Genomic DNA, 25,386 nt, shown 5'->3' on the forward strand with positions numbered 1-25,386 from the left:
TCTTTTTTTTTTTCATATGTATGTTCTCCTTGGGTTTCCTTGTGACTCACCACTGCTGAATTCTTTCAGCCAATCAGAATTCAGCTCTCTCTGGCTCCATAGCTTGCTGCCTTCTCAGTTCAAAGTCAGAAAAAATCTGTTCAGCTGGTGTTCACATACTGTGTAGCGCTTTTCTCTTTAAAGCTGTCTTGATTGAGAAAGAAAAGCAACTGTCTTGTCTGAGTACTAAGTGGCATTGTTGTGCTTCTCACTGACTTGTAATCACATTTTTTCCCCATATCTTTTCATTTCTGATCATTTCTTTGTGTGTTATGATAAGGATGAGTGTAGTACGGAAGTACAGAGACAGACCAAGGAAGTAACATCCAAGCTGTACAAAAAATAATATGCTCATGTGCTGGCACTAGTTAACTTTGCAGTTTTGGAAATGCGCAGAACTTTTTTTTAAATGTGCTATAATCAAAGCTATCGATAGAAATATCTGTGTCTCTCTCGTCTGTACTTGTTTTGAAGAGCAGTGAGCCATCTTAGGAGGAGTCTATAAATTTTCACCTGCCCCAGCTTTATTTAATTAAAGATAATTAAGCACATCTTCATTGTCTTATGAAGGTTATTGCTTAAATAAAGTTTAACAGCTGTTGTAACTGTTTTACTGTGTTACCTGTGTTTAAATATGTTTGATGTGTAACTGCACAGTAGCTTACTCATTATTATTTTATTAGCTACAGCTGTGTTTCCCTTGCTGACAAGGCACTTTGACGCTTTGGCTTTAGAGCAGTTTTTTATAATACACTCTGTAGTTTAGCTGGTTAACTGCTTCCTTAACTTACTGTAAATAAGATTGTCAATATTTATGCAGCGTTAATTGAATTGGCACCAAAACTCTTGTTCACTACACAGTGATCTGAAGGCCCCCTGAGATTTATACCAATTCTTAGGGGATAAACAGCTGATTTGAAACGTAATTACGTTTTATTTCCACAAACAATGTGTAGATAAATAGTTCTTTTGAAGAAAAGGCACAAGGAAAGAAGCCGCCACGTGCTTTTATTGCTCTTTTATAATGTACATCTCCAAATTAACCATGTCTGGCTATCTTTGTTTTTCTCCATCCTTCTATGTCCTCCATCAGGGGTTTGTGGTTGTTGTGGGGCACTCAGGCCCCGATACAAGAGACTGGTGGACAACATCTTCCCTGAAGATCCAGAGGTGAGAGGCTCAAGTGGCACTTTAGTTTTTATCAGCAATGGTTTCTCTTGTTGTTTTTCATAGTGAAGGGCAGTTTACTTTTTTTCTGTCAATGGCACAATCACTTATAAAAATCATAGCCTTTTCTGGGGAACTTTCTGAAATTTGGGTAATTTTATGCAAATCTCAGGATGTTAGGCCAATTAATTGCACTGTACCAGATTTAGTCTGTACAGATGCGTATATGCTTCTCACATTTTAGAATACTCATGGGATGAATGTGGGTTAAAAAGGTAATGGAAATAAATAATTGTCTTACATGGGCATGTATATATGTATCACTGATTATCACGAGCTGTTGGTGGTAAATCTGAGACATAATCTTCCCTACCATCTTCTGTGATTCACGGAAATCTGACACAGATGACTCATACGGAGAATTAATTTGGGTAGAGAGGAAAAGGGGGCTGATATTGTAGAGAACATGTTTAATTAGAGCTGCTACTGCAGTAACTAACTTTACCTTCATAGATCTGTAGCCAGAAATTGTATTACAGGGAGATGCTAATCCTGTCTGAGGTTGTTGAGACATAATTGTATTTGTCAATGCAAGTTGTTGCATGTAAATGTGACAATATTTTAGGTCTACCAAGTTAACTGTACCCCCAAAATATTTTGAAAAGGTTTATAGGTTAATAAAATTAAGAGTCTCAAGCTGTAATATGCTGGTTGAGTAATTGGTTATTGATTACCACTGTCAGGTTTTTAGAGAATCAGCCAGCGGCAGAGCTTTCACTCTGTCCTGATCTCCAAAATAAAGCTCTGATTAGAGCAAAAAGCCTTTTTCGGAGCAGATGTTTTTGATTTGTCTTAGCAGGAAAACCACAGGTGCATCTAATGACAATACAGTAATGACACTCTTGTTTAATTTATTTACATCATAAAGATGTTCTGTTCTAGTTAAAGTTGAGCAGGAAAAATTGCGAATTAAATTAGTCATTGCAAATGTCTTAATCAGAATAAGCTTTTCCCACTAAAAACATGGCAAACCACTTGCAGTGAAAAGCCCAGCTCCAATGTTTACGCTGGGGAAGCACAAATATCAGTGTAAAAAAACAAAAAAGGTTACTGGGCAACTATCATACTGCTGAACAAACATCTTTTTTTTTTTTTTTTTTTTTTTTTAAGTCAAAGGAGCAATAACCTTCTGATGTATCACATTTACTCAGAGACATGTTAAATTAGTTCTTTTATAGGAAGTGTACCTTGGGTTGTTTCGGTCCTGACTAAATGTAAATGGGATCTCAGTGGACTATAGATGTTTTTAGCACTCTCCTATCACTGCCCAAAGTGAGAAGAAAGTAAAGTAGGTCAAGGGGAAAAGTAGATTGAGGAACTTGGTGATCCAGTTATAGACTTGCATTAAGGGTTTTTGAACTGGGGAAAGATGCTCACTTTCATAAGAATTAGCTCATTAAAATTCTGGGAGAGCTATAAACTTTCTGTGAACATATCATCCTCTGTCTTTAGAGGGAAGAAATTTTTTCTACTAAAAAATAATTGAGAGTTATACTTTCATGTTCTATGGTAGTATTACTATTATTTTCTTTATCGTTATTGCCCATTCTCTCTCTTTAATCTTTCATTATAACCTCTCTAGGATGGACTGGTCAAGGCCAACATGGAGAAGCTGACATTCTATGCCTTGTCAGCTCCAGAGAAGCTGGACCGTATCGGAGCCTACTTGTCAGAGAGACTGTCCAGGGATGTGGCTCGACACAGATATGGGTGAGCTTCAGCTGTTGCCATTTCGAGTATTACCTTTACTTCATCAGTCTCTGTCCTGACAGCTGCTTGGTCATATAATAAACAGACATTTGGCCACACATTAACTCATTTATTTTATGTCAACTAAACTAAAGTTTAGGAAGAGTTTGCAGTTGCCATTTTAGTTTAGTTACTGAAAAGATGGGAACATGTGCTCTACTTTCATCACAGACATTTGCACCTGTGTCTGCACAAGATCTGGTGTCTTTAAAGAGATTATGGTTGTGTTTGAAGGTCTCTCTTCATATTATGTGTGTGTTCTTGATACTTTTTCCTTCATCATAGTATATGTGTTTTAATATAGTTCTAAGTAGCGGTATGCATTTTAGGTGATTTTTAAGATTGACTAGTGAAGCAGATCAAAATCGATTAGTCATGATGCCATCATTTCATCAACAATGAAATGAAAAATACTTAATCTTCAAATGGAAATTGTAAATTGTGTGTGAGATGTTATTTGTATGTGTTTCATCCTCAATCATTTTTTATTTTGATTGTTAACACAATGCGAGTTCCATAGCTTTGTATCGTATCGTAGGTAGATGAGAAAAATCAGGGAGATGCCAGGATTTAACCTGGTCTGGCAGTATTTATGAGGTGGCTACTTTGCTTGGTGAACTAAACACCACGCCCACCAGAGCATTCAGAGACAACAAAACCAGTGATTTTTTTTTTGTCGTCTTTCTTTCTGATCTTTTTGCATTCATTGCTTAATGAGAAATTTATTACAGCTAACTTTCTCTGCTCTGACACTCCGCTCTGCTTTTGATCTGCACTGTGTCAGACCAGCTGATGAGTTATTTCTCTTGCTCTCTCTCTATCTCTAGCGCCACCTTAAAGGGGCCTCACTGTTCTCTTAACACCGTGCTGTAAACAGCACCATGTCTCTGCACAATGAGACATAGATATTCCTAGTTTTCAGTCATGTTCATCAGCTATGCCTGGTCCATTCTTTCCGTAATGCAGCAGATATACTTGATATTAATGACGTCTAATTATAAAAACTTCTGAAGCTTCTCAGTGTAAAAAACCCATAAAGTTTACATTCAAACTTAGCTGAATCATGCTTAGTATGGCAGTTATTCACATTCACATTTCTTCTGCACTTTTTCATTCAGAGTTAAAGATGTCAAACTGCTTTTCATTTCCAATTCAGGTACGTGTGCATCGCCATGGAAGCCCTGGACCAGCTGCTCATGGCGTGCCATTGTCAGAGCATCAATCTGTTTGTGGAAAGCTTTCTAAAGATGGTTCGCAAGCTGCTAGAATCTGACAAACCAAATCTGCAGATCCTCGGAACCAACTCGGTGAGTTTTCTGGATGTAGTAATCCATCATCCATTAAAATATATTTTTTCATATCAAACCAGTAAAGTATTATATCAGTTTAATTTCTTGTTTAATAATTTTACAGTTAAGAGCAACAATTTAGAGTAGCTTCATTCCTCCTAAATAAGTAGTTTTGTTTTAACTTGATATCGCTGGCTATAGTAATAAGAAAAGGAAAATGTCCAGCAATGTAACACTCGATCTATCATTCTTGAGTTATTAAAACAACTAAAACAGCTTGTTTTTTTGAACAGCTATAAATATCCACACTCAAACTGTGGCTTGCTTACGTGTCTTAGCGTTACAGCTTTCCTGCTGCATAAATTTCTGCCCATCTGAGTGGATTTAGAGGTATTATCTAATCAAAAGATGACAGGGTGCATTTGCTTTCCTGATGTGATTGCACAGAGTAAAAGATGTAAACCTTGAGAGGAGTACTATATGAGTCTTTCAGTATGATCGGAGGAAGTTAGTATTGGGCAGAGAAAGTGAGTATTCTCTGATGTGGAAGCAGCCATCAGTGTTATCAGCTAGGTCAGCAGAGGATGCATAAAGGAAATCAGATTATTTGCAGACTGCAAGGGAAAGCATTGCAGTCAAGTCATCAAGACAAGCAAGCTTCACATTAATGTCCTGCTTTGATTCTCTTGCATGTATTAATGAGCTTTTGTCTGAACACATCTGTAAGGCTGTAAAGAACTACATTCCATTAAAACCTTTCCTTTTCTGGCTTTGCAAAGCTCTTTATACCTTGAAACTGAAAGGTATTCCATTTTTCTTCTTTTGTTTTCCTCCATGATAATCAAATTACTTTATTAATTTTGCATCACCTCCTACCTGAGAGGTTTTTAACCTGTATTTTCAGTTATCACAGCACAAAAGAGACACCTTGTGTATAAATTGTGAACTACATTATACTAACCCTTGACAGATAACTCCTACATACCGGTATATGAAAAGACATTTATGAATAATTCCGTTACATCGATCAAACACCCGTTAATTTCTCCTGCTATTTCAGAATAAACCTTTATTCTACTATAGCCCATGATCATAGCAACTCTCCTTCAAAGCTTTCAATCAGACATAATATTTTCTTCAGCAGAAAAATAATTGATATATTTCCTGGAAGCTGTCTGGTATTTCTAGCAGCAGGACAGCCTCCAGGTATGAACTGCAGAGAATTGCTGCTGCAGCCTAGCAACCTCTCAGGTGCAGTCATGAGGCCTGTTTATTAATTTAGCTCAAGGATTCTTCATTTAATTTAAAAACATCTCTCAGTACTGATACTATCCACTGAGAGAGAAGGCTTGCCAGTTATTTTCATTTTCTATCTGAACTCCTTGATAATTGGGCAAATATTTTTGAATGAGAATTTGTTTGCGATAATTTAACTTCATTGAGTACTAATTATATAACTATAGCTTCAGGTGGTGTCATAATTGAACTGTATGGTTGGAAAAATCCCACTTTATTAACTGGAGAGTTGTTTTGAAGCTGAATGTTGTCCAGATTTCTCATTTGACATTTGCTGGCCCAGTGGGAGACCACCCCCCGCGCCCCTTGTATGCGTTTCTTTTTTTTTTTCACTCCTAATGAGATGTTATTGAGCTATAGATTATTTTTTGTCTTGTCTCTCTCCTTCTGTTTTTTTAGTTTGTAAAGTTTGCTAATATAGAAGAGGACACGCCATCCTACCACCGCAGTTATGACTTCTTTGTGTCACGCTTCAGTGAGATGTGCCATTCAAGTTATGAGGACCCCAACATCCGCACCAAGTAAGATGGATTCTTGATTGTACCAAGGACATATTTAATAAATGCCTTCTGTTTTTAGTGTTTTTAAATTAAGTGTCCCTGTTGGCATTTCTTTTGTAGACTATTTTTAAAGCATCTTTTCATCTGAAGTCTTATTTCTGCTTAAAATAGATGTGTTTAGAGGTGAATAAAAATATTCATGGCTAAATACAGATTTATTTTTATATTTTGGGTTGCTCATCAAACAACGTGCGTGTGTGACTGTTTCCAACAGGATCCGAATGGCAGGTATTAAGGGTCTTCAAGGTGTGGTGAGGAAGACTGTGAATGATGAGCTGCAGGCTAATATATGGGACCCTCAGCACATGGACAAGATTGTCCCCTCCTTGCTTTTCAACCTGCAGAGCGGAGAACGCTCAGAGAGGTAAGTGCTTATCTAGCTTTGTGGTCTCTTTTTGGTCTCTTTTACATGCATAAGAGAGGAGACATGCTTTTAATGTTTAACAAAATAATAAAAACACCAAAACAAAATGCCCCTGACAAGTATTTAGACTGTTGGCTTGATATTTGGCTTCACACTCTCTTGAAGCAATGACTTCATGACTTGTAGACTTTTCAAGTGTACATTACATTTGGTAAAACCTCTTCATAACAGTCTCTGATGTTTGATGAGTGCTTCCTGCCTGCTTTGAGTTGAATGTGTTTCCACTGATTTTTAAGCCCATTAAAAATTAGAAATGACCCCAAGCCGAGTTATCCAGGTTTCAGTTTTCAGCCGTTAGTTGTGACTGATTTAATCTGGTGGGGCGATTTTATTTATTTATTTACTTATCTTTTTTAGCACAATGAAGCTGATGTGAATTGACAGCTGTATATGTTTATTCCGAGGGAACATTCTCTTAGAGGCTTTGTTGTCAACATGCATTTTAACAAACAACCATTAAACATCACTTTTAACACTTTTAACCTCCCCCTACCTGGATAGCTGACTGACCCCAATGTAAAATCAGTTGGATAATTGGTCTGACTTTCTGTTGCTAGAAGAAATATGTTTTTTTTTATTTCTGATCTAGATTGACTATGTGACTAGTCTATAATAGTGCTGAAACTGTGCTGTCTACCATTTCTGGGTTGAGAGCTCGGAGTAGACCTACCATGCCTTGGTCACACATTCAAGCACCATTATGTTGAACAAATCAATGCTGTTTGTCTTGCATTCAAACAAATTTGACCTGACAGTCTAACAAGCCATCCCCCATGTCATTTGCCATCTCTGTCAAAACGCAGTGAGTCCACTGACAGCTCTTTTCTCCTCATGGGTATCTATTAACCCACCAGTAGCATCTAAGAGTAAACAAACTGGGACGAAGAGATGAATATTTAAGGAAAGACGAAAGATGCATGAGAGGGAGCATCATGAACAGAAATAGTCTGGTGGGTGGAGAAAGAAAGCTCACAGACAGAAAACAAGAGATTGCCAGTGTGTGTGTGAGAGTCTGCAGAGTCTGGAGCCTCCCTTTCTTGGCAGAATCCCACATTCTGAAATGCACTTTGACGTCACTGCTGGAATCTGAGGGTTATGGGAGCAAAGGGAGAGGCCAGCGAGGAAAAACACTGAGAGACTGAGTGGAAGGCACCTAATTAAAAAAAAAAAAAAAGCCCCCCCAACCCCACCTTTCTATCACTATTGACTGAATAATAGACGGACGGGCACAATCCAACTGGGAGTCATATTTCCTTCTCAGCTTCCTGTCTCTGTTTATGTTATGAGGTCTTCCCCTGCTGTGCATCCTTATTTCGTCCTCACGCAGAGTCTTGCTTGTCATTACCCACAGCAGTCAGTACAGAATCTAATTACCTCACAGTGGTGTATTTTTCTCAGCTTTAATCCCATAGCACATGAACTGTTTTAAAGATCACATAGCTGAAACTAAGTTGAGTAGAAAGTTAAATACCAGATTTCTGTAGACGTAATTGGTTAATCAGCATGCTAAATATAAACAAAAACTTATCAGCACTGTTGTGTTTTGTGTCTTTGGAAGTGCAGAGAAGAAATTGATTTATTGTTTGTCCCCTAGCAGCGCTTCTTTAAAGTGTCAGGGTCTTTATAGCTGGTATTAAGATGCATCTTGGCTGATCTGATCCCAGGTGGACAGTTTGTCCTTGTTGTATTACTAATACTGTAAGTCTACTAATGTTTCTGTAAAATCCTTAATTGATCTGAACAGTGTAATCACATTTCAGATTTGCTTGGTTATATTTTATTCAGACACCAGTTTTGAAGAGCGGGAATGTACACGGCTCAGCTCATAAGAATGTGGAGCGACAAGTGAAATGCCAAGAGCCACAGGGGTCACTGAAGCATTGGCACTGCGCTGAGCTCTTTAGCTCATTGTGGCTTCTGAAAAAAAACGCCAATCAGGTGGAGATTATCTGGAAAAGTAATTTTACTTGCATTAAATATAATAATTTAGACATATGATCTGAAGTTTGTGTACACCTGTACTTAGAGCTGCCTGTCAGATGTTGGCTTCCAGGAGAATATTTGTGAAGCAACTTGAATCGAAGCTGTTCTGCTGGCATATGATGCACCTTTTTTGAAACTTTTTTTCTGAATTTCTTTTCCTCACCCATCTGTATCTTGGGATGAAGGTTTTTATATATATATATGTGTGTGTGTGTGTGTGTGTGTGTGTGTTTTTTTTTCTTCTTTTTTTAACTGAATGGCTTTTTAAAGATAATTTGTTACTGCTGAATACATTAGTTCAGTCCAATCAGTTCATCTTTTCTTGCTTTTGATGCTTCTTTTTTTGATTTTAAGGCGCAACTGAGAGGCAGGATTTCATTTCCTCCTCCCACTCCTCCCCAGCAGAAGAGATGAAAGAATTAGGCCGTTAATAAATAATGCCGTCATTGGTGGACTACCAGAGGCTAGTCATGACCAAGTCGCAGCGGCGGTGGATGTTTTTAACTATGCATGAGAACAACCCACACACATATATGCAAACATGGACAAAGACATGTCTCCCCATGGCCAAAACAATACAGTGCACACCAATAGAGATGCAAAAAATGGTGGCTAACACTGCAAGCGTGTTTTCTCTGCAGATAAACTGCAGCAGGTGAAGTCACCCCAGGTATAAGTGCTGCAGCGATACAATGGTCTCTAGTGTTTATGTGTGTGTGTGTATGCATTACAGAATCTGATTGATTTTAAACCATTGCCTTTTTCTGTGTTTTGTCCTGTTTTCTCCACCCCTCCCTCTCCTCACAACTCTCCTGCCCTTTCCTCTCCTCTTGCTTCCTCACCTGCATCGCTCCCTACCAGCCGCTCCCCTTCGCCGCTGCAGGCATCAGAGAAGGAGAAGGAAAGCCCGGTGGAGCTGACAGAGCGCTGCTTCAGGGAGCTGCTGGGACGAGCCGCCTACGGCAACATCAAGAATGCCGTCACGCCAGTGCTTATGTGAGACAGTCTCGCCAATTTCGATTTCTTTTTATCCGTCGTCTTCTGTTAAAGAGTTTTATTTATTTATATATTCATTTTTCTTTGTTGTTTTTTTTTTTTGTTTTTTGTTTTTAAGATGTTGACCAAACTAAAATAATACTGCAAATGAGTTGTGTTGCAGCATTTTTATCTTTACACTGATCAGCCTGTCGGGAGTGCAGCAAGGGCAGTGCAAGGTTGTGTAGTTGTTGTTCACAAGATGTGATGCTCTGTTCTTCTTGCAGAAGGGTCGTTTAAAATGTATACTTTGCTTATGTTGAGTTTACCCTGCTTAGGATGCAAGTCATGCTTGTTTTGCATTATCTTTTGTTTGAGAAACTCGACGTGAGTTGGACATTTTTTTAATCGTCCTCTCTCATCTTTTAGCCTCTTGAGTTCAGTTAATGCAGTTTGTCTTTCTGGAATTTACAATTCTGTTTGTCTCAGCTTGTCTCGTGCTAGTTTCTTTCAGCTGTACGTCCATCAGTCTTTTGTCCTTGTTGGCTTCAGTCCCAGCATCTCAACAAGAGTTTGATTATTCTAGGATTATTTTGACGTTTTTGTCTGGTGGAAGGGTGCTGAAATAGCCGTTTTGCACTTGAAGCTAAAGTGAATCTTGAGTGATGCAAGTTGTTCGTTTGCTCTTCTTAGTCTGCAAAATGTGTTTTCCCCCCCCCCCCTTTTTCATTAAAATACTACAGATGACATGACACTCAAATTTTTAAGTTGCTTTTGCATAACGTAAGAATGCAGGTATTGTTGATGTTTCATTTAAAAAATCAAGATTTTAGAAATCAGGTTTAGAACAAAATGGTTTCAGATGGTTTTAGGGTTGCATGTCTATTTCATGCACTTCTTAAGTTTTGTGTGAATTGTATGTTTCTTTTGAAGCTTCTATTGTCATTTTTTAAAAAATCTTCTCCTTATTGTGTCTCAGAGGTTATGTACTGTGATGCTCATAATTGCTAATCCATTACTGCCTCCATTTCTGCCATGCTTTAGTAATTCATCTCCCTCCATCCTCATTTCTGCGTCATCACCTAAATTGGAAGTGCAGTACTCTGCAGTTAGACCAGCTGTTCTGTAGTAATTACTTTGATCATGTCCACAGACGTAATGATACTGATCATTACTATTGTTTCGATTTTCTGCTGTTTTATCGCCCTTTCTTCAACTTCCAGCAAGATCAGAGTGAGCTAGAAATTGACTGTAAAAACTAGAGTTCATTAGAGTGCCTGTTTTTGTAAATGTGTGTATAGCTGTGTATGTGTACCTGTATCATTTCAGAAAGACTTTGCTCCTCTAGTGTCCACAGCTGTTAAAGAATGGATGTTTTGTTTTTGTTCATTTCTATGTTGGGTTTCTGTAAAATCCGTCGCTATGCTTCTTTCTTTCTGCTCTCCAATTTCTCTTCTTGAACCACATGATTACATCTTCAGCTTCCTTACTGTCTGTCTCGTATCTCTTCCCAGGCACTTAGATAACCACTCTTTATGGGAGGGCAAGACCTTTGCAGTGCGTTGCTTCAAGATCATCATGTATTCCATTCAGGTTAGAGACAGACCATCTTCACAACACCCTAAAATTTTTCTTTTCATCCCACTTAATGATTGCCTTTTCCACAATTAAATGGTCCCATGAGACATTGTGTGTTTCACCTTAGACCACGATTGATGTTTTTTATATTACAGCAATCAAAATGTTCAAAGAAGAAACTTACTTGAATATTTTTGAAATTCACATAAAGTTAAAAATATGTTCAGATTACGATTAAAAGCTTTCTCTCTGAGCTTTCTGCCAAATAGCTGGTTGTACCTGACCAATCTTTTCATGTTTAATTCAGTCACTCTTCCTGTGGTTTTTTTATTTATTTTTATTTATTTATTTATTTTTTAAACCCCAGTCCCAGCACTCTCACTTGGTAATCCAGCAGCTGCTTGGTCACTTGGATGCTAACAGTAAGAACTCGGCCACAGTGCGAGCTGGCATAGTGGAAGTCCTGCTGGAGGCAGCTGCCATCGCAGCCAGTGGTTCTGTAGGTGCGTTGCATATATACAGTACTGGTAGCTTGAGGATTGGTTCAGAGATTGGATTAATTTCATCTTTGATCATTGCCTTTGTGTTTGCAGGACCCACAGTGCTGGAGGTGTTCAACACCCTGCTGAGGCAGCTTCGTCTGAGCGTGGACTACGAGTTGACGGGCACATACGATGGCAACACCAACATTGGCACCAAGATCATCAAAGCTCATGAGGAGAGGCAGCTGCAGGAGGCTGTCATCAGAACCATCGGTGAGTCTGGGTAGTGTGTATTGTGTGTTTAGTTCAGTTTGTGTCTGACAAGGTGGTTATTTTGACTTGGTCTGTGAAGGTGTGTGACTCTTCTGCTGGCTGGTAATTGTTTTAATTGTTTCCCCTTGTTTGTCTGTGTCTTTTCTGTCTGTTTACCTGTTCCTCCTTCTTTCAGGTTCATTTGCCAATACTTTACCCACATACCAGAGATCAGAGGTCATGCTCTTCATCATGGGCAAGATTCCTGTGCCTGGAGTTCATCTAACTCTGCCATCCACTAACTCTGGGTGAGTTACTCACTGATCACTCACAGATCTAACACACATTCATGTAAACTGCTTTTATTCTCTTATTTATTTTAAGCAAGAATTTTCAGATGTATGTTTTCATCTTCAGGCCAGAGAGTACCAGGATGATTCAGATTATGTTACTCAAGTCCTTGGTTCAAGTAAGTCCTCTTTTCTTTCCAGAATTATCTTATGGTTTAAAAAAATACTTCTTTATAAAAATGTGAAGGGATGTATCCATTGCTGGATCACCAGTTAAATGCTACGACATAATAAACAAATAATCAACCTTTTAGGTGACAGCTGGCTTCCAAACCACAAACATGCTCACAGCTCTGCCCAGCTCTTTCTTGGAGCCTCTGCTGTCTTTCTCTCTAACTGAAGATCCGGAGGTTCGGCTGCTTGTGCTCCAAATCCTTCTCAGTCTTATCGACAGGCATGACAACAGACCCAAGTTTTCCAACATAAGGTGTGTAGCTGTGTGTATAAAAGATCTTCAAAGAGCTAAAAGTTTAGTGTTTTTGAGTTTATTCTTTGTGTCTCTTCGGCCTCTTGTCTGTGTAGCATCATCTCTGACATCTCTGTGCTGAAGCTTAAAGTTGACAAGTGCTCCAGACAGGACAATTTATTCATGAAAAAGGTACACCTTTAAGATGGATAAATATTATTTGTATTATTTCTCAGGTTAATTCAAATGTGTTTACATTTTTTTTTAACTTTATCAATTTTTTTCTTGCAAAACATTTGACTTGCTAGTTTGTTACCATGATGGAATGATTAAAAGATGATAATCAGATTTAACTGTGTTTTGGAGAAGCAAATACCTACTTCAGCAATGTACATTATAATTACATACAAGAAAATGAATAATGCTCTCTGTCATCACTCTGACATCTATCTCTCTGTCCATCACTGGCTTACAGCATGGCCAGCAGCTGTACCGACACATCTACCTGGGTTGTAAGGAAGAGAGCAGCGGTCGGCAGCACTATGAGACCCTCTTTGGCCTGTTAGGGCTGCTAAGCGTGGAACTAGCCAATGAAGAGGTGGTAGTGGACCTAATTCGCCTTGCACTTGCCTTGCAGGTACAGATGCACATGTGTGCAATCATTTAACTTTATTTAAAATGTATTTTATTTGCTAACGTTAGACCCATGTTATCCACCTGTGTCTATTAAAAATAATACACTGTCTGGCTTAATTGTCACCTATAAAAACTTTCACACACACAAATATTTTATAAGACCGTCTTTAACTTTGATTAAGCATGGATTTGCTGTGGAGTTGTTTGGTTAAGATTCAGGATTAATACAAGATTTATTTTCATCTAGTGTTGCATTAAATTTTAACAAAGGTCTTGTATTGATGATCAGGGGGTCTCTAGCAGATTCCAAAGATGCCCAATGTGGTTATGGTCTCGACTTTGTGGTGGTCAGTCCATGAGTGAAAATGGTTTCATGCTTCCTGAACCTTTCTTTCACTGCTGTAGCCCAATGAATCCTAGAATTGTCATATTGGAATATGCGGAGGAAAAATCCTTTGATAGAATATTCTGGTCATTCAGTATTTAGCTTGTCAGTTGATCCTATTCACTGAAGGAATGAAAAAAAAAAAGAACAATGGGCATTATTTATTCCAGAGGAAAATTACTAATGTTGCTAAGCCTAAACCCAGCCAACCCCAGAGCATAGCACTGGCCCCAGTCTTGTACAGTAGGCACAAGGTATGATGGCTGCCTTGCTTCATCTGCCTCTCTTCCTTACCCCGATGTGCCCATCGCTTTGGAGCAGGGTGAATCTGGACTCATCAGAATCTCCAGAATGCGCCACATAGTGGCATCAAACTATAGAAGATCTGACTATACTGGTTACATTTCTTGCATACAATAAACTTTTTCAAGCCAATCACAAACTAGTTTTTCTTAAGTTTTTTTTCCTCTGCTGGTTTGGAAGTTGTGCAGCTTTTTGCTGTGTACTTTGGGCTTTTTCAAGTTTTGTTGGGATGAGTTTCCATGTCAACAGAAGAGTTATTTACCTGTGGGATCAATTGAATAAGTTTTGCAAAGTCAAGATAATCAGGGAAATAACACACCACCTTTCAAAGGAGTAAAAAAAAAAAAAAAAAAAAGCAAAGAGGGTGTAAGGGAAGCGAAGCCGAGAGAAAAACCGAGGAGATTCAAACCGTTTCTTTTAATGGTTCTGATGGGTAATGTGAGACCGCTAGTTGATGAAATTAATGAGCTCAAAGTGCTCACAGGATCTCAACAAGAATACAGAGAATGCAGCATTATGTGGTTCAGAGAGACATGGCTATATGAATACATCCCGGCCTATAATGTGTCTGTACACTGCTTCAAGACTAAGCTCACAGAATGCAAGAAAATGAGCGGAAAGCAAATTACAGGGCTTTTAACCTACCATCCTGAACATGTCAATGTAAATGCAAAAAAGTCTGTATGAGGGACATTGAACCTATACCTGTTTGGGTAAAACACAGATGAAAACAGAGTTTACTTGTGTTATTATGTTAGCGGTTTACATCATACCTGGTACTGCTGCAGACGCAGGCTGTGGTGTCATCTACTCCTTTGTTGCTAGACTATAAACACAGCATCCTAACACATTCGTTGTGATCTCAGGAGACTTTAACGTCTCTTTCTCTGCAAAATAATCAAAATTCCAAAGGTTTGTCAGCTTCTCCACCAGAGAAAATAATTAGTTGGACTTATTTTATGCAAGTTTTAAAGATGCAAACAGCTTGTCTGCCCAGCCTCCTTTAGGAATATCAGATATTTTTACGTCCACCTACAAGCCCATCTTTAGGTAGCAACCAGGGCTAAACATCAAAATGAAAACATTCAGGGAGGCATAGGGGGATATGGAATACAGCACAATAACAACCTAAAACAAAGATTAAGAAGTGAAAGGAGGACTACAGGAGAAAAGTTTGAAATCCAGCTCCAGCATAACATCATGAGGGAAGTGTGGTCTGGAATGACAAAGATCACTGGTTTCCCTGTTAAAGGGGGATCAGACTGATGTAGGTCTGGATTCAGCTGAACATGTTCAGTAAGTTCAATTCACCCCCTGCCTCCTTCAGATCAGACCACACATTCTGAATGAGCCCACAGCTTACCTGTCACACCTCCACTCTGTCACCATGCAGCTCAGTCACGGACCTTAACACATGGTCCTTAGCCTCATCTGCCTCTACATCTACTCAGACCCCATCTGCCTCCACATCTAGCCTGTCTGTCTCCTGCAGTCAGATGAGGAAACAATTGGAGAGACTGAACCAGGAGGGTGCAGTTCCAGATGGTTTCAGCCCCAGGGTTCTGAAAACCTCCTCAGAACAATGATGTTGGATTCTTCAGCACATTTTTACCACCAGCCTAAGTCAGAAAATAGTTCCTGTAAGGTGGAAAACACCCTCCTTTGTTCCAGTGCTTAAAAATATCAACCATCTAGACCAAATGCCTACAGACCAGTTGCTGTAATACCTCATCATGAAAGTCCTTGAGAGACTGTGACTGGCTCAGTTCAATAAGCAAGTAAACACCTTTCAGGATGCATTACAACATTGAAATTTCTTTCTGGGATAAATAAAGTAGTTTTCATTAAATTAATCTCATCAGACCACACAACATCCCATTGCTCCTGATTCCAGTCTTTATGCTGCCAAGCAAACAATATGTTGTTGCCAGCTGACAGATAATTTCCCATGCGGTTCTTATCCAATAGGAAGCTCGTACTTATATACTTGGCTAAATGCAGGTGGCAACTTTTCTTTTGGCTGGGAAGTGCGACGTGTTTAGTGTAATATAAAAGCCCGTTTTGTATTTTCTTGTGCACTTAGTTAAAATGTCAACAAGCTTTGAATGTAACTGGTTTTATATCATTATATTGTGTCTGGGATTTAATCTGTGCAAGCTCATAACAGGAATAAAAGATACAATATCCCCATCATGACTCTTAAATACGTACATATGATCTTGTGTGTGTTTACTGACAAACTGAAAATAACATCAGAACACAGATCCGTACTCTGCTATTCCAGCTGAATGAGCACACCAACATGTGCAGGATTGTCTGCTGACAAGAGATGCAGCACAATGGGGAAATTTGTTTTTTCTTTGTTGTTTTATGGCAGCAAAGTTCAATTCATATGGAAAAAAAAGTCTTAGTGAATGAGTCTCAAGCCAAATAAACTGTCTTTGAGACTTATTAAGCTGATCAATGAGCAAATCACAACAATGCTTTGTCCTGCTATCTGTGATACTCGCCTGAGAAATGTTTTCCGTCACATTTATAGCATAAAGAAATGTCGGTCTCAGCATAAACACAAACGGTGATGTAATTTCATTATCAGCTATCTGCACTGTTCTTTTGTCTTGTAAACACCAACTCAGTTCTTTATTGTCCTAAGAATGACATCTCTGGTGACTGCAACAATCACATCTAAAGTAGGTTCAAGCATTATGAACAAAACAAAGTATGACTGCTAGCGTCATATCTAGATCATATCTAGACCAGAAAGTCGAGTCCGATCAACCTTAACACCAGTAAAAAGTAGCATGTTACAAAATGAAGAATGACCCCTAACACTGGTACAGAAACTGGCTCAGAGTGGTAGCTTTGTGGTGGAGTGGTAACTTTGCTTCACAAGCTGGAGATGCAAAAGAAAAAAATTCCCGGTCCTCCTCAGAAAATGTGTTGTCGAGTCACTTTTGTATTCTGTGCAGGACCTGGCTCTGTCCACGGATGAAGGTCTGCCCATTTTTAACCGCTGTGCTGTTCATGCCCTCGCTGCTGCCTACCTTAACCTCATCTGCCAGCTCACCACCGTCCCAGCCTTCTGCCAGCACATACACGAGGTGTGGGTCTAAGCTTCTTTGTGTAATGGTGTGTTGTGATGCCAACTGTTAGTCAGCTAGCTTTTTGTTCTCTGCCCTTCAAGGTGATTGAGGTGAGGCAGAAAGAAACGCCTTACCTTTTGCCTGAGGATGTCTTCGTTGAGAATCCGAAGTGTGTATCAACTGTTTTCGCTTCTCTTTTTTTTCTCCCAAATCATGGAAACAAAAAATCAGAAATTTAAGGATACATTGGTTGCAGTTTGTTTGCTACTTTGACATTTTGCTTTCCTTCTTTGTGTGTAGACTGCCTTCTTCTCTAGAGAAGGTAGAAGGAGATGTTTTGTTCCTGCAGTCTAAGATCACTGAGGTTCTTGGTGGAAGTGGTTATAATACAGAGAGACTGGGTACACCTTATGTCCCACAGTATACTGGTAAGAGGTCACAACGTCCAGCTACCAAAATAGTTTATGAAAGAATAGCAGTAAAAGAAAAAAATGTTTTTAAATGGTTTTCTCATAAATAGAAAACTCATCTGCACTCCTTTTTCAGATGAGGACCGACTGTCCAAGAGAAAGAGCATTGGGGAGACCATCTCTCTTCAGGTGGAGGTCGAGTCTCGAAACAGTCCCGAGAAAGAGGAGGTAAGTACTCAGATATGCGTATATCCCCGCTATAGGAAAATTGTCCTCGCATCACCACATCATATTGCTTTTTGCTTGTTTTGTTCTGCAGAGGACACCAGCAGAAGAGATCACATTCGAAACCCTGAAAAATGCCATTGGTATGTCAACTTAAATTTGTCTACGTTTATGTATATTAATGAATAGTTCTTGAACATTTTGTTAGATAAAAATGTTAATATTTTTGTTACTTTTTGGCCCCGTGCTTATAGAAAAGCAGCATCAATCCCACTTTTTACCTTTTGGATTATAATGCAGATTACATTATGCTGTTTCTGTCTCCCCCTAGTGGACAGTGTGGGTATGGAGGAGCAGGAGAGGGAGAGGAGGAGACAAGTGGTGGAAAAGTTCCAAAAGGCCCCCTTTGAGGAGATAGCAGCCCACTGTGGTGCCAGGGTACAATGAAATATTTTTTCAGCCCCTTCTTTTTTTTTAAAAAAACAATTCTTTCAAGTAATAGTTATCTTGGATTAATATATACATATATATATATTTTTATTCCTTCTAGGCTACAATGCTGCAAAGCAAACTAAATCAAATCTTTGAGATTACAATCAGGTAAGTGACAGAGCTTTGAGATATTTAAAGTATATATTTAAAGTATATTAACTATAGGTTAATAATGACATTAAAGGCATTAATTCTCACCATTTGCATGATGCACATGACAATGGCATTGTATCATGGTAAATCATTGTTCCTCCTCCTGTCCAGACCCCCTCCCAGCCCATCTGGAACCATTTCGTCAGGTTACGGTCAAAGCCAGAGCCGATCTGTTCCCATTTATGAGATGAAGTTTCCTGACCTTTGTGTGTATTAAACCACAGAGTGTGCCACACCATGACAGAACTGATTAACCTTTGAGGACTAGGAGGGATTTGGGAATGGGTGACCAATTCTCAGTGTAACATCATCTTGACCTTTGGATCAAACATCCGCAGTGCATGTGTGACAAACTTGCAAAATTACAGCTTTAGAACAAGCCACTTCTTGATGAATTCTGAGATTTTCTTTCATTTCTGTAATTGGAGCCAAAGCAAGCTGGCTAATGTCAGTACAAGCAACAGTCAAACGGCATCACCTCTAATTAGGTATGTGTAGGAACACCTGTAATTGCCAAGAAGTGTGATTAAAATTGTGGGTCATTACATGTCCTGTGATTGGACATTTTACTGGCATTGCCATGCCTCGACTTTCTTTTACCTGTTTTGTTTGTCCCTTACAAGGTGCCATAATACCTTTTAATCATGAGGTTTGTTAAATCAGTCTTGCTATTATCTGCCGACATTTTTTAAATTTATTTTTTACAGACTTAACAACTGGAGTGTATGTGAAATAGAGGCATTATAATTTTCTTGACAGTATATTTTTATGTGTGCTTGATGGACAGATAGATGTAAAGTTACTCTTACCATCTCCTGTTTTACTCAGCACTTGAACATCTCTTGTTAGCTTTTTCCAGTTTTATTTTGCCTTCTTAGTATTTGCCAGAAGTGCTTTTCTTTCTTTAATGTTGCCCTCCCCCCCTGCTTGAGTTCTATTTATTTTTGTTTTAGCCGATTTTAATGGAAAGAAATGAACGAATTAAAGCATAGATGAACACACACACTGCGCCAGTCATGACCACAAAACTCCTGAAGTGTTTACGGTAATGTTTACCACATTGGAACACTAGAAAATTATTTTTTCTTCTCATATTTATGTGTACATACAGAGAAATCTATAAATCCTTAAGCTGATGTACAGAGTAGGGGTGTGTGTGTGTGTGTGTGTGTGTGTGTGTGTGTGTGTGTGTGTGTGTGTGTGTGTGTGTGTGTGTGTGTGTGTGTGTGTGTGTGTGTGTGTGTGTGTGTGTGTGTGTGTGAGTGTATATATTGTATATTCTAATTTTAAACTGCCGCTGCAATTGTTCTGTTCATAGTAGAGGTATAAATCTATAGAAATCTGCACCCTGTTCCTGATGATATCTCCAACCAGCAACACATTAAATAAAAAAGTCTGCAGTAGAGAACTGCATCATCTGGAGGCCATGAAGTATTCAATGAACCATTTTAAAAGAAAAACAAGTTTATAAATTCTTTTAAGCATCAGGAGTAGCAACAGAAACAGGTTTCAGCACCACCATCCTGACCTGTTGTTGCCATGTGCATCTCCATCCTGCAGGAATGGGTTTGCACACAGCTTTCCAGCAGGGCACTATCTCATCCAGTTCTGAAAAGCCATTCTGTGTGCACATGAGCACACACAGGTATAAAAACAAAGTATATTGGCAATAAATTGGCATGAGCCTGGCTAGCACAATTCAAGTGTAGGTAGCAGACCCTTTCATGCGTTTTTTTGAATTGTGCCTCCTGTTGTGCTGTAATTTTTTATTTTTTTTTTAAATTTTTTTTTTAAGTTGTATGATGCTTTAAGACACCTCCCGACCCAATCCTATGCTTCTGTGACTGAGCTGGTTCAAGCAAGCAGCCTTCTTGTTAAATGTAGACAGTTGTGTCTAGTTTGTCCCTGATTGTCATGTGTTGCAGTCTAGTCTGCTCTGTCAGTTTACCATTTTCTTTACAATGCTATGTTCCATGTTTGTGTTGTCATGGCCACATATCAGTGTATCTCATCAGTCCATCCTTAACCCTTTGTATTGTCTGAGTGGGTGTGTTTGTTAATGTTTGTATGGAAACACTCAAAGATGTTTTCTTGTCATTTGCCGAGACCAAACTCTTCAGTTTTGTTTTGTTTTTTTTGTCCACTGACTCTTGCAACCATGTTAAAGAAGAACAAGCTATTAAAGGGCAGCAACAGCTCTCTAAACCTACTGATAACACTCTGTAATATCTTTTCAACTTCTTAAACTTGGAAGTGAAGATCTGTAAATCAGTCTGCGTGTCGTCATTGCATTGTGTAAAGTGATATTTACTGACAGAAATCCAAACTTACTTTTTGTCATTATATGTCTGGTTAATAGATCTGTTTACAATGTAGTGCTGTAGGTCAAATCTATTCATTCTGTGGACTTTGCACTTTAAAAACTGGATTACCTAGTGACAAAGGCAGCTTTTACATGGAGAAAATGCCTTATGACTGTCATACCTGACTTTGCATGCTAGTGATGTTGCCGTGTTGTACAATAAATGTATCTTTAACCTCAAAAGAGTTCATCTGTCTTTTTTTTTTTATTGATGGCAGAAAAAACCAATTGGGTCAAATTTTTGGCTGTCAAGAAACATGATACATGATTATAATATAAATGAATTGTTTAATGCTGTATTTAGCTGTATGCAATGCACAGCGTTTCCTCTGTTAAAATCCTTGCATCCATGCTTATATTGTGTCTCCCACACATTCAGGTCATCTGATCACATCTATCCCAGCTGGCCTTTCTAACTCCTCACTCCACTTCTTATCAAAACTCAGGATCTATTTTAGCTTATTGTAAAATATCTAAAAAAACAAAAAAACTTGGTTATGTGCTTTTTTTTTTTTTTTTGTTTTAGCTCTTAAATCATAAAAGCCGCTGCATGTTTTATGTTGTTATATCTTAAAAGTCTTAAGTAAGAAATCTGTCAAATTGTAAAAAGCAATTACAGTATGATCTAATGTCTTATAAAAATGAGGGGGTTTTTGAAAAAGCTGGAATTCTGAAATATGAATAAGAAATGATTTACTAAAGATTTAAATAAAACAAAAAGCAGTGCAAGTATACACGCACTGGAATTATATAAAATGAAGAGCCGGTGTTGCCTGCCTGTGGAACTGCATATGTGACAAATTAGCTTACGAGTTAAACTGCATTGGCCTTGGAAAACCTGTTAAAACTAACTGAGCTCTCAAGGAAAGAAAAAAATTACATGAATAAAACAGAAAGGCACTGCTGTATGATAAAAACATGTTCATGTGAATGGTCTCTAAAGAAAAATGTCAGAAATAAGCTCTTGGTGATGTCACATCTCTGTTTTGCTAACAGGCTCCTCTGTAAAGGTGTGTGCATATAAAACGCTGCTCATCATGTGTTTGGTGATTTAACCTGAGGGGTGAAAAGGTTTGCAACTATTCCCATCTCAAATCATGAGACAAAACTTGATGTTTGGTGGCTGGTTGGTCCAAGAACTCAGAGGTAAAACAGCCCTGCTGATCCTTGTACATTTGCATGACTCCACCACCATTTAGAGGTGTCAAAGAGGTTGAATATGAACAAGAATTTCATTGTCTTCATAGATTTCCTTGACATTGGTGAGAAAGAGCATACACGGACATGTTACTGTCATTTTTCACTCCCTTTTAAACCCTTTTCAACCTCAATCTGCCATTTTTTTTTAGATGGGGCCTATATATACATTATTTTTTTTACAAAGATCAGAAGCATTCATCACTTAACATGGCTGTTGTGATTGTAAGCTTGTCAAGCAAGTAAAAACCTTGAAATCAGTCAAAAAAAGACCACTGTTGTTTGCAATAAACACATATTTAATGTTATATAGTTTACAAAAAAAAAAAAGATATCAATAATTTAATGAAGTGAATAAATACACACAAACAAACCGTACTTTTCACATTTGTACATTTGGATCATTAACTGTTTCCCACAGGCTGTATTATACTCTCAGATCGAGTTCAACAAGTTACAGGTAGTTATTGGATACATCAGTGTTTATATTCAACAGAACAAGTTTATTTTTCATTTTTATTGTTATCTTTACACAATATTTGAATTAAATAAACGTTTGGCCCAGAAATGATATTCAACAACATGCTAAAGATTGCAACAGGTTTATGAAATGTGGGGACAACTTGCATGCAAAGGGCTGCTTTGACTAATACTTTCTCTTGCTCAATGCTCTGTTTATCCCATTATCCTTTGCACATCCTTCATTATAATGTTCTTGAGAAACTTGGCAAGAGGCCCTTGAGGTTTCTCCTCCCACGGCTTCATAAAGCTGCCATTTCGTTTGGATGCAGGTGGGCTGCCCCATCTGAAATGAGTCATCCGGTAAGTCCCATCTTTTCTGTCCTGCTGCCTCACTTGTGAATGTGATCTGGGCCCGACTCTGGACCTCTGCAAGCCCTCATTTTGATATTTTCCCTGTTGAACACTCCTCTTTGCTTCAGACATGTCACCGCTCAGATGCCTGCGGGCCCGAAAAGGGAAGCTGCTCTCAGAGGAGCCCCCTCCCTCCAGAGAAGAAGCAAAGACTTTAACTGGCCTGCGTTTGCGGCCTGATGGTTTCCCCCAACGGAAATGCTCCATGGAATATGAGCGCCGCTTGTCACCGTGGGCCTTCAGATCTAACATATTGGATATTTTACCTTCAGAAGCCAGCGTGGCAAGAATGATGCTGAGTAAGAGATCATTGTCCTCATCATTAATCTGTTGGGTGGCTGCGCTGAGCTGTGGGAATTCAGTCTGGATCACAGACACGCAGAAGTTGACACAGTCCTGCATGCAGAAAAACCACAGATGGGAGCAACATTTTAATACACATATATCAGGGGCATTTGAATCAATGTTCAAAGTGCATGTTATAATTGTTTAGCTCTTTCATTGAGACAACCTCAATCAGATTACATCAGAAATATTCTGATTCAAATAAATAAATAGTATAAAAGTCCTTTGTCTCCAGACATGGGTTAATAGCCTAAACTTTATTTTAAAAACGAACGTCAGTCACATCATGATAATTTGTTGACATCCAAAAATGATGCATCATCATCTCAGGCTTGGATTGTGTAAGTATTTTATAAAGTTCTCATCATATTCTATTGTAACTGAGTAAAAGCTCTCCAATTCCAATTTTTTTTTTTTTTTTTTTTTTTTTTTGGTTTTGTGAATAATTTCCTTTCTCATTTACCTCAGTTCAGACTCAGCTGTCTAAATATGCCACATCTTTATGTGAAACTAAAATCTTCATACTTTCCAAATGGAATTAGGCTACAAAATAACATGCAATGAAGTGATACTCTGAAAAACTGACAATCAATATCAAAGTAAACATAATATATGCTTCCCACTACTCACTTATTTGTTGGAGCCCCTAAAATGACCAAAAACGTGATACTTGTAAAATATTTAATTATTTTTTAGTGAATTAGCTAAAACCATGTTTTAATTAAACCAACCATGTAAATCAATCAAATTAGTGTATGCAGTTTTTCTATTCCCATGAACAATTGCATGTCCCATGCTGCAAAAATTGCAAAGGTTGCAAAGAGTGCGATCCTGGGGGAAATAGCCCCAAACCCTATGATATTCGTTCACTGAATGTAGACAATCTAATTTGAGAGTCTGGAACTGCAATACGTGGAATTATTTACCTTAAAAAATAAGAAAAAATAGTAGCATATTGTTTAATTTTGTAGTTATTAGTCTTAGTCTTTTGTGTTTATTAGTCTGTTTTACATGAACTGAAACCATGTGTAATCGTTTTTTACTAAACAGAGAAAAATTCTGCACAATCCATATTATTACTAAAAACATTGCATTGAATTTAGTTTGGTTTATGTTTTTTTTTTTTCATCAGGATTCAACCATTGTTATTTTCCAGGGATCTTTCATCCATTCTGCCATAAAAAACTCAAAAAGGTTAAAGAATTAAAAGGCTTTAAATAACGTGTTATATGTATTCTAAAAAATTTCTTTTTTTGGTGAATGATGGTAAAGAAAAACCAGAAAGTGAGAAAGAAGAGGCAGTAGGACTTACCAGTATCCTGTCCTCATTGCTTAAGTTGTTGCATATGGAGTTGTCCAAACACATCGAGCCAAACCCGGGGATGCACATGAACGCCATTACAACCACCAACAACCAGCATGGACACACCATCTTCAGCCTGGTGCAGATAACACAAACTTAAGTTAGGTTTTGAGCTCAATAAAAGGAGAGAATTAGTTAAGTAATTCTCTTCAGAACCTTGAAAAAATGCGTCAGAACCCAATAGAATTAAATACTGACTTCATTATCCTTAAATCAGAAGAAATTGCTTGTCAGTTGGGGAAAAAAAACGGAGTCTCCTGATCTTTGTGCTTACATAATACTTTTCTTCCTTACATAACAAAATTTGTTTCTATGGAAGGATTTATTAGCTATGTATCATGGCTGAATAATTATTGAGCACAGATACCAGTGATCATCATTCCCTTTTCAGCCAAACATTACACATACTGTAACAGATGGGTGTGTTTATCTGCAGATCATCCATCATCTCTGAAAATGGTCATTAAATGTGAGTGTATGACAGAGCTTATATAAAGTCACTGCTATCAGTCATCAAAGGAAATCACAAGAAAAATAATCAGGGAGCCCTTCACTGATTGCATGTTTACTGGTTTATCTTTTTACATCTAGTTTTAAAAGTTTAAATACACACAAAAGTAACAATATACATTGCTGTAATATTTCCTGTATTTGAAATATTGTTGTTTGAAAAGACACACTGATGTGTAAGACAGCCAAACTGACTGCTGAGTGGACATTATGTGAATGGGTTTCATTGTAATGCAGATAAGCAACGGACATTATTCATGTACAGGAAAAGTTGGTTTGACTTTTGATTTAAAAATGTTTTTGTACAAACAGATTATTTAGGACTTCCTGAGGAATATTTTCTTTTACTTAATATTTACACATTAAACAAGCAACTTGCCTCTACTCTGTTTCAGTGCAATACATACAATAACAGCTATTCTACAAATCTACTGATTGT

At 38.1% G+C, this 25,386-nt stretch overlaps 2 protein-coding genes across 3 annotated transcripts in view; one reads left to right on the forward strand and one right to left on the reverse strand.

Moving 5' to 3' along the window:
* Positions 1-20,803, forward strand: part of LOC306767763 (protein EFR3 homolog B) — a 28,501-nt gene extending 7,698 nt beyond the window's left edge. For both annotated transcript variants that reach the window (XM_079255878.1, XM_079255879.1), the window contains 22 exons: positions 1,133-1,209; positions 2,849-2,976; positions 4,172-4,322; positions 6,000-6,121; positions 6,375-6,524; positions 9,429-9,563; positions 11,057-11,135; positions 11,488-11,623; positions 11,714-11,875; positions 12,051-12,162; positions 12,272-12,323; positions 12,459-12,631; positions 12,727-12,802; positions 13,086-13,247; positions 16,904-17,035; positions 17,119-17,186; positions 17,318-17,445; positions 17,564-17,655; positions 17,747-17,795; positions 17,984-18,090; positions 18,203-18,252; positions 18,409-20,803. In XM_079255878.1, the coding sequence (XP_079112004.1) occupies positions 1,133-1,209; positions 2,849-2,976; positions 4,172-4,322; positions 6,000-6,121; positions 6,375-6,524; positions 9,429-9,563; positions 11,057-11,135; positions 11,488-11,623; positions 11,714-11,875; positions 12,051-12,162; positions 12,272-12,323; positions 12,459-12,631; positions 12,727-12,802; positions 13,086-13,247; positions 16,904-17,035; positions 17,119-17,186; positions 17,318-17,445; positions 17,564-17,655; positions 17,747-17,795; positions 17,984-18,090; positions 18,203-18,252; positions 18,409-18,514 (2,447 nt within the window). In that variant the 3' untranslated portion in view covers positions 18,515-20,803. The remainder of the gene's footprint in view (positions 1-1,132; positions 1,210-2,848; positions 2,977-4,171; positions 4,323-5,999; positions 6,122-6,374; positions 6,525-9,428; positions 9,564-11,056; positions 11,136-11,487; positions 11,624-11,713; positions 11,876-12,050; positions 12,163-12,271; positions 12,324-12,458; positions 12,632-12,726; positions 12,803-13,085; positions 13,248-16,903; positions 17,036-17,118; positions 17,187-17,317; positions 17,446-17,563; positions 17,656-17,746; positions 17,796-17,983; positions 18,091-18,202; positions 18,253-18,408) is intronic.
* A 1,728-nt stretch (positions 20,804-22,531) lies between these two features.
* LOC306767183 (pro-opiomelanocortin-like) lies at positions 22,532-24,506 on the reverse strand (the record flags this gene model as incomplete). The annotated part of the gene is made up of 2 exons (XM_079255105.1): positions 22,532-23,125; positions 24,387-24,506. 2 exons carry the CDS (start codon positions 24,504-24,506, stop codon positions 22,532-22,534), a joined length of 714 nt encoding a protein of 237 aa, XP_079111231.1.
* Positions 24,507-25,386: the final 880 nt, after the last annotated feature.

The sequence above is a fragment of the Telmatherina bonti genome (genome assembly GCF_933228915.1).
Source record: "Telmatherina bonti genome assembly, chromosome: 16".
In the NCBI taxonomy this organism is placed as follows: domain Eukaryota; kingdom Metazoa; phylum Chordata; class Actinopteri; order Atheriniformes; family Telmatherinidae; genus Telmatherina; species Telmatherina bonti.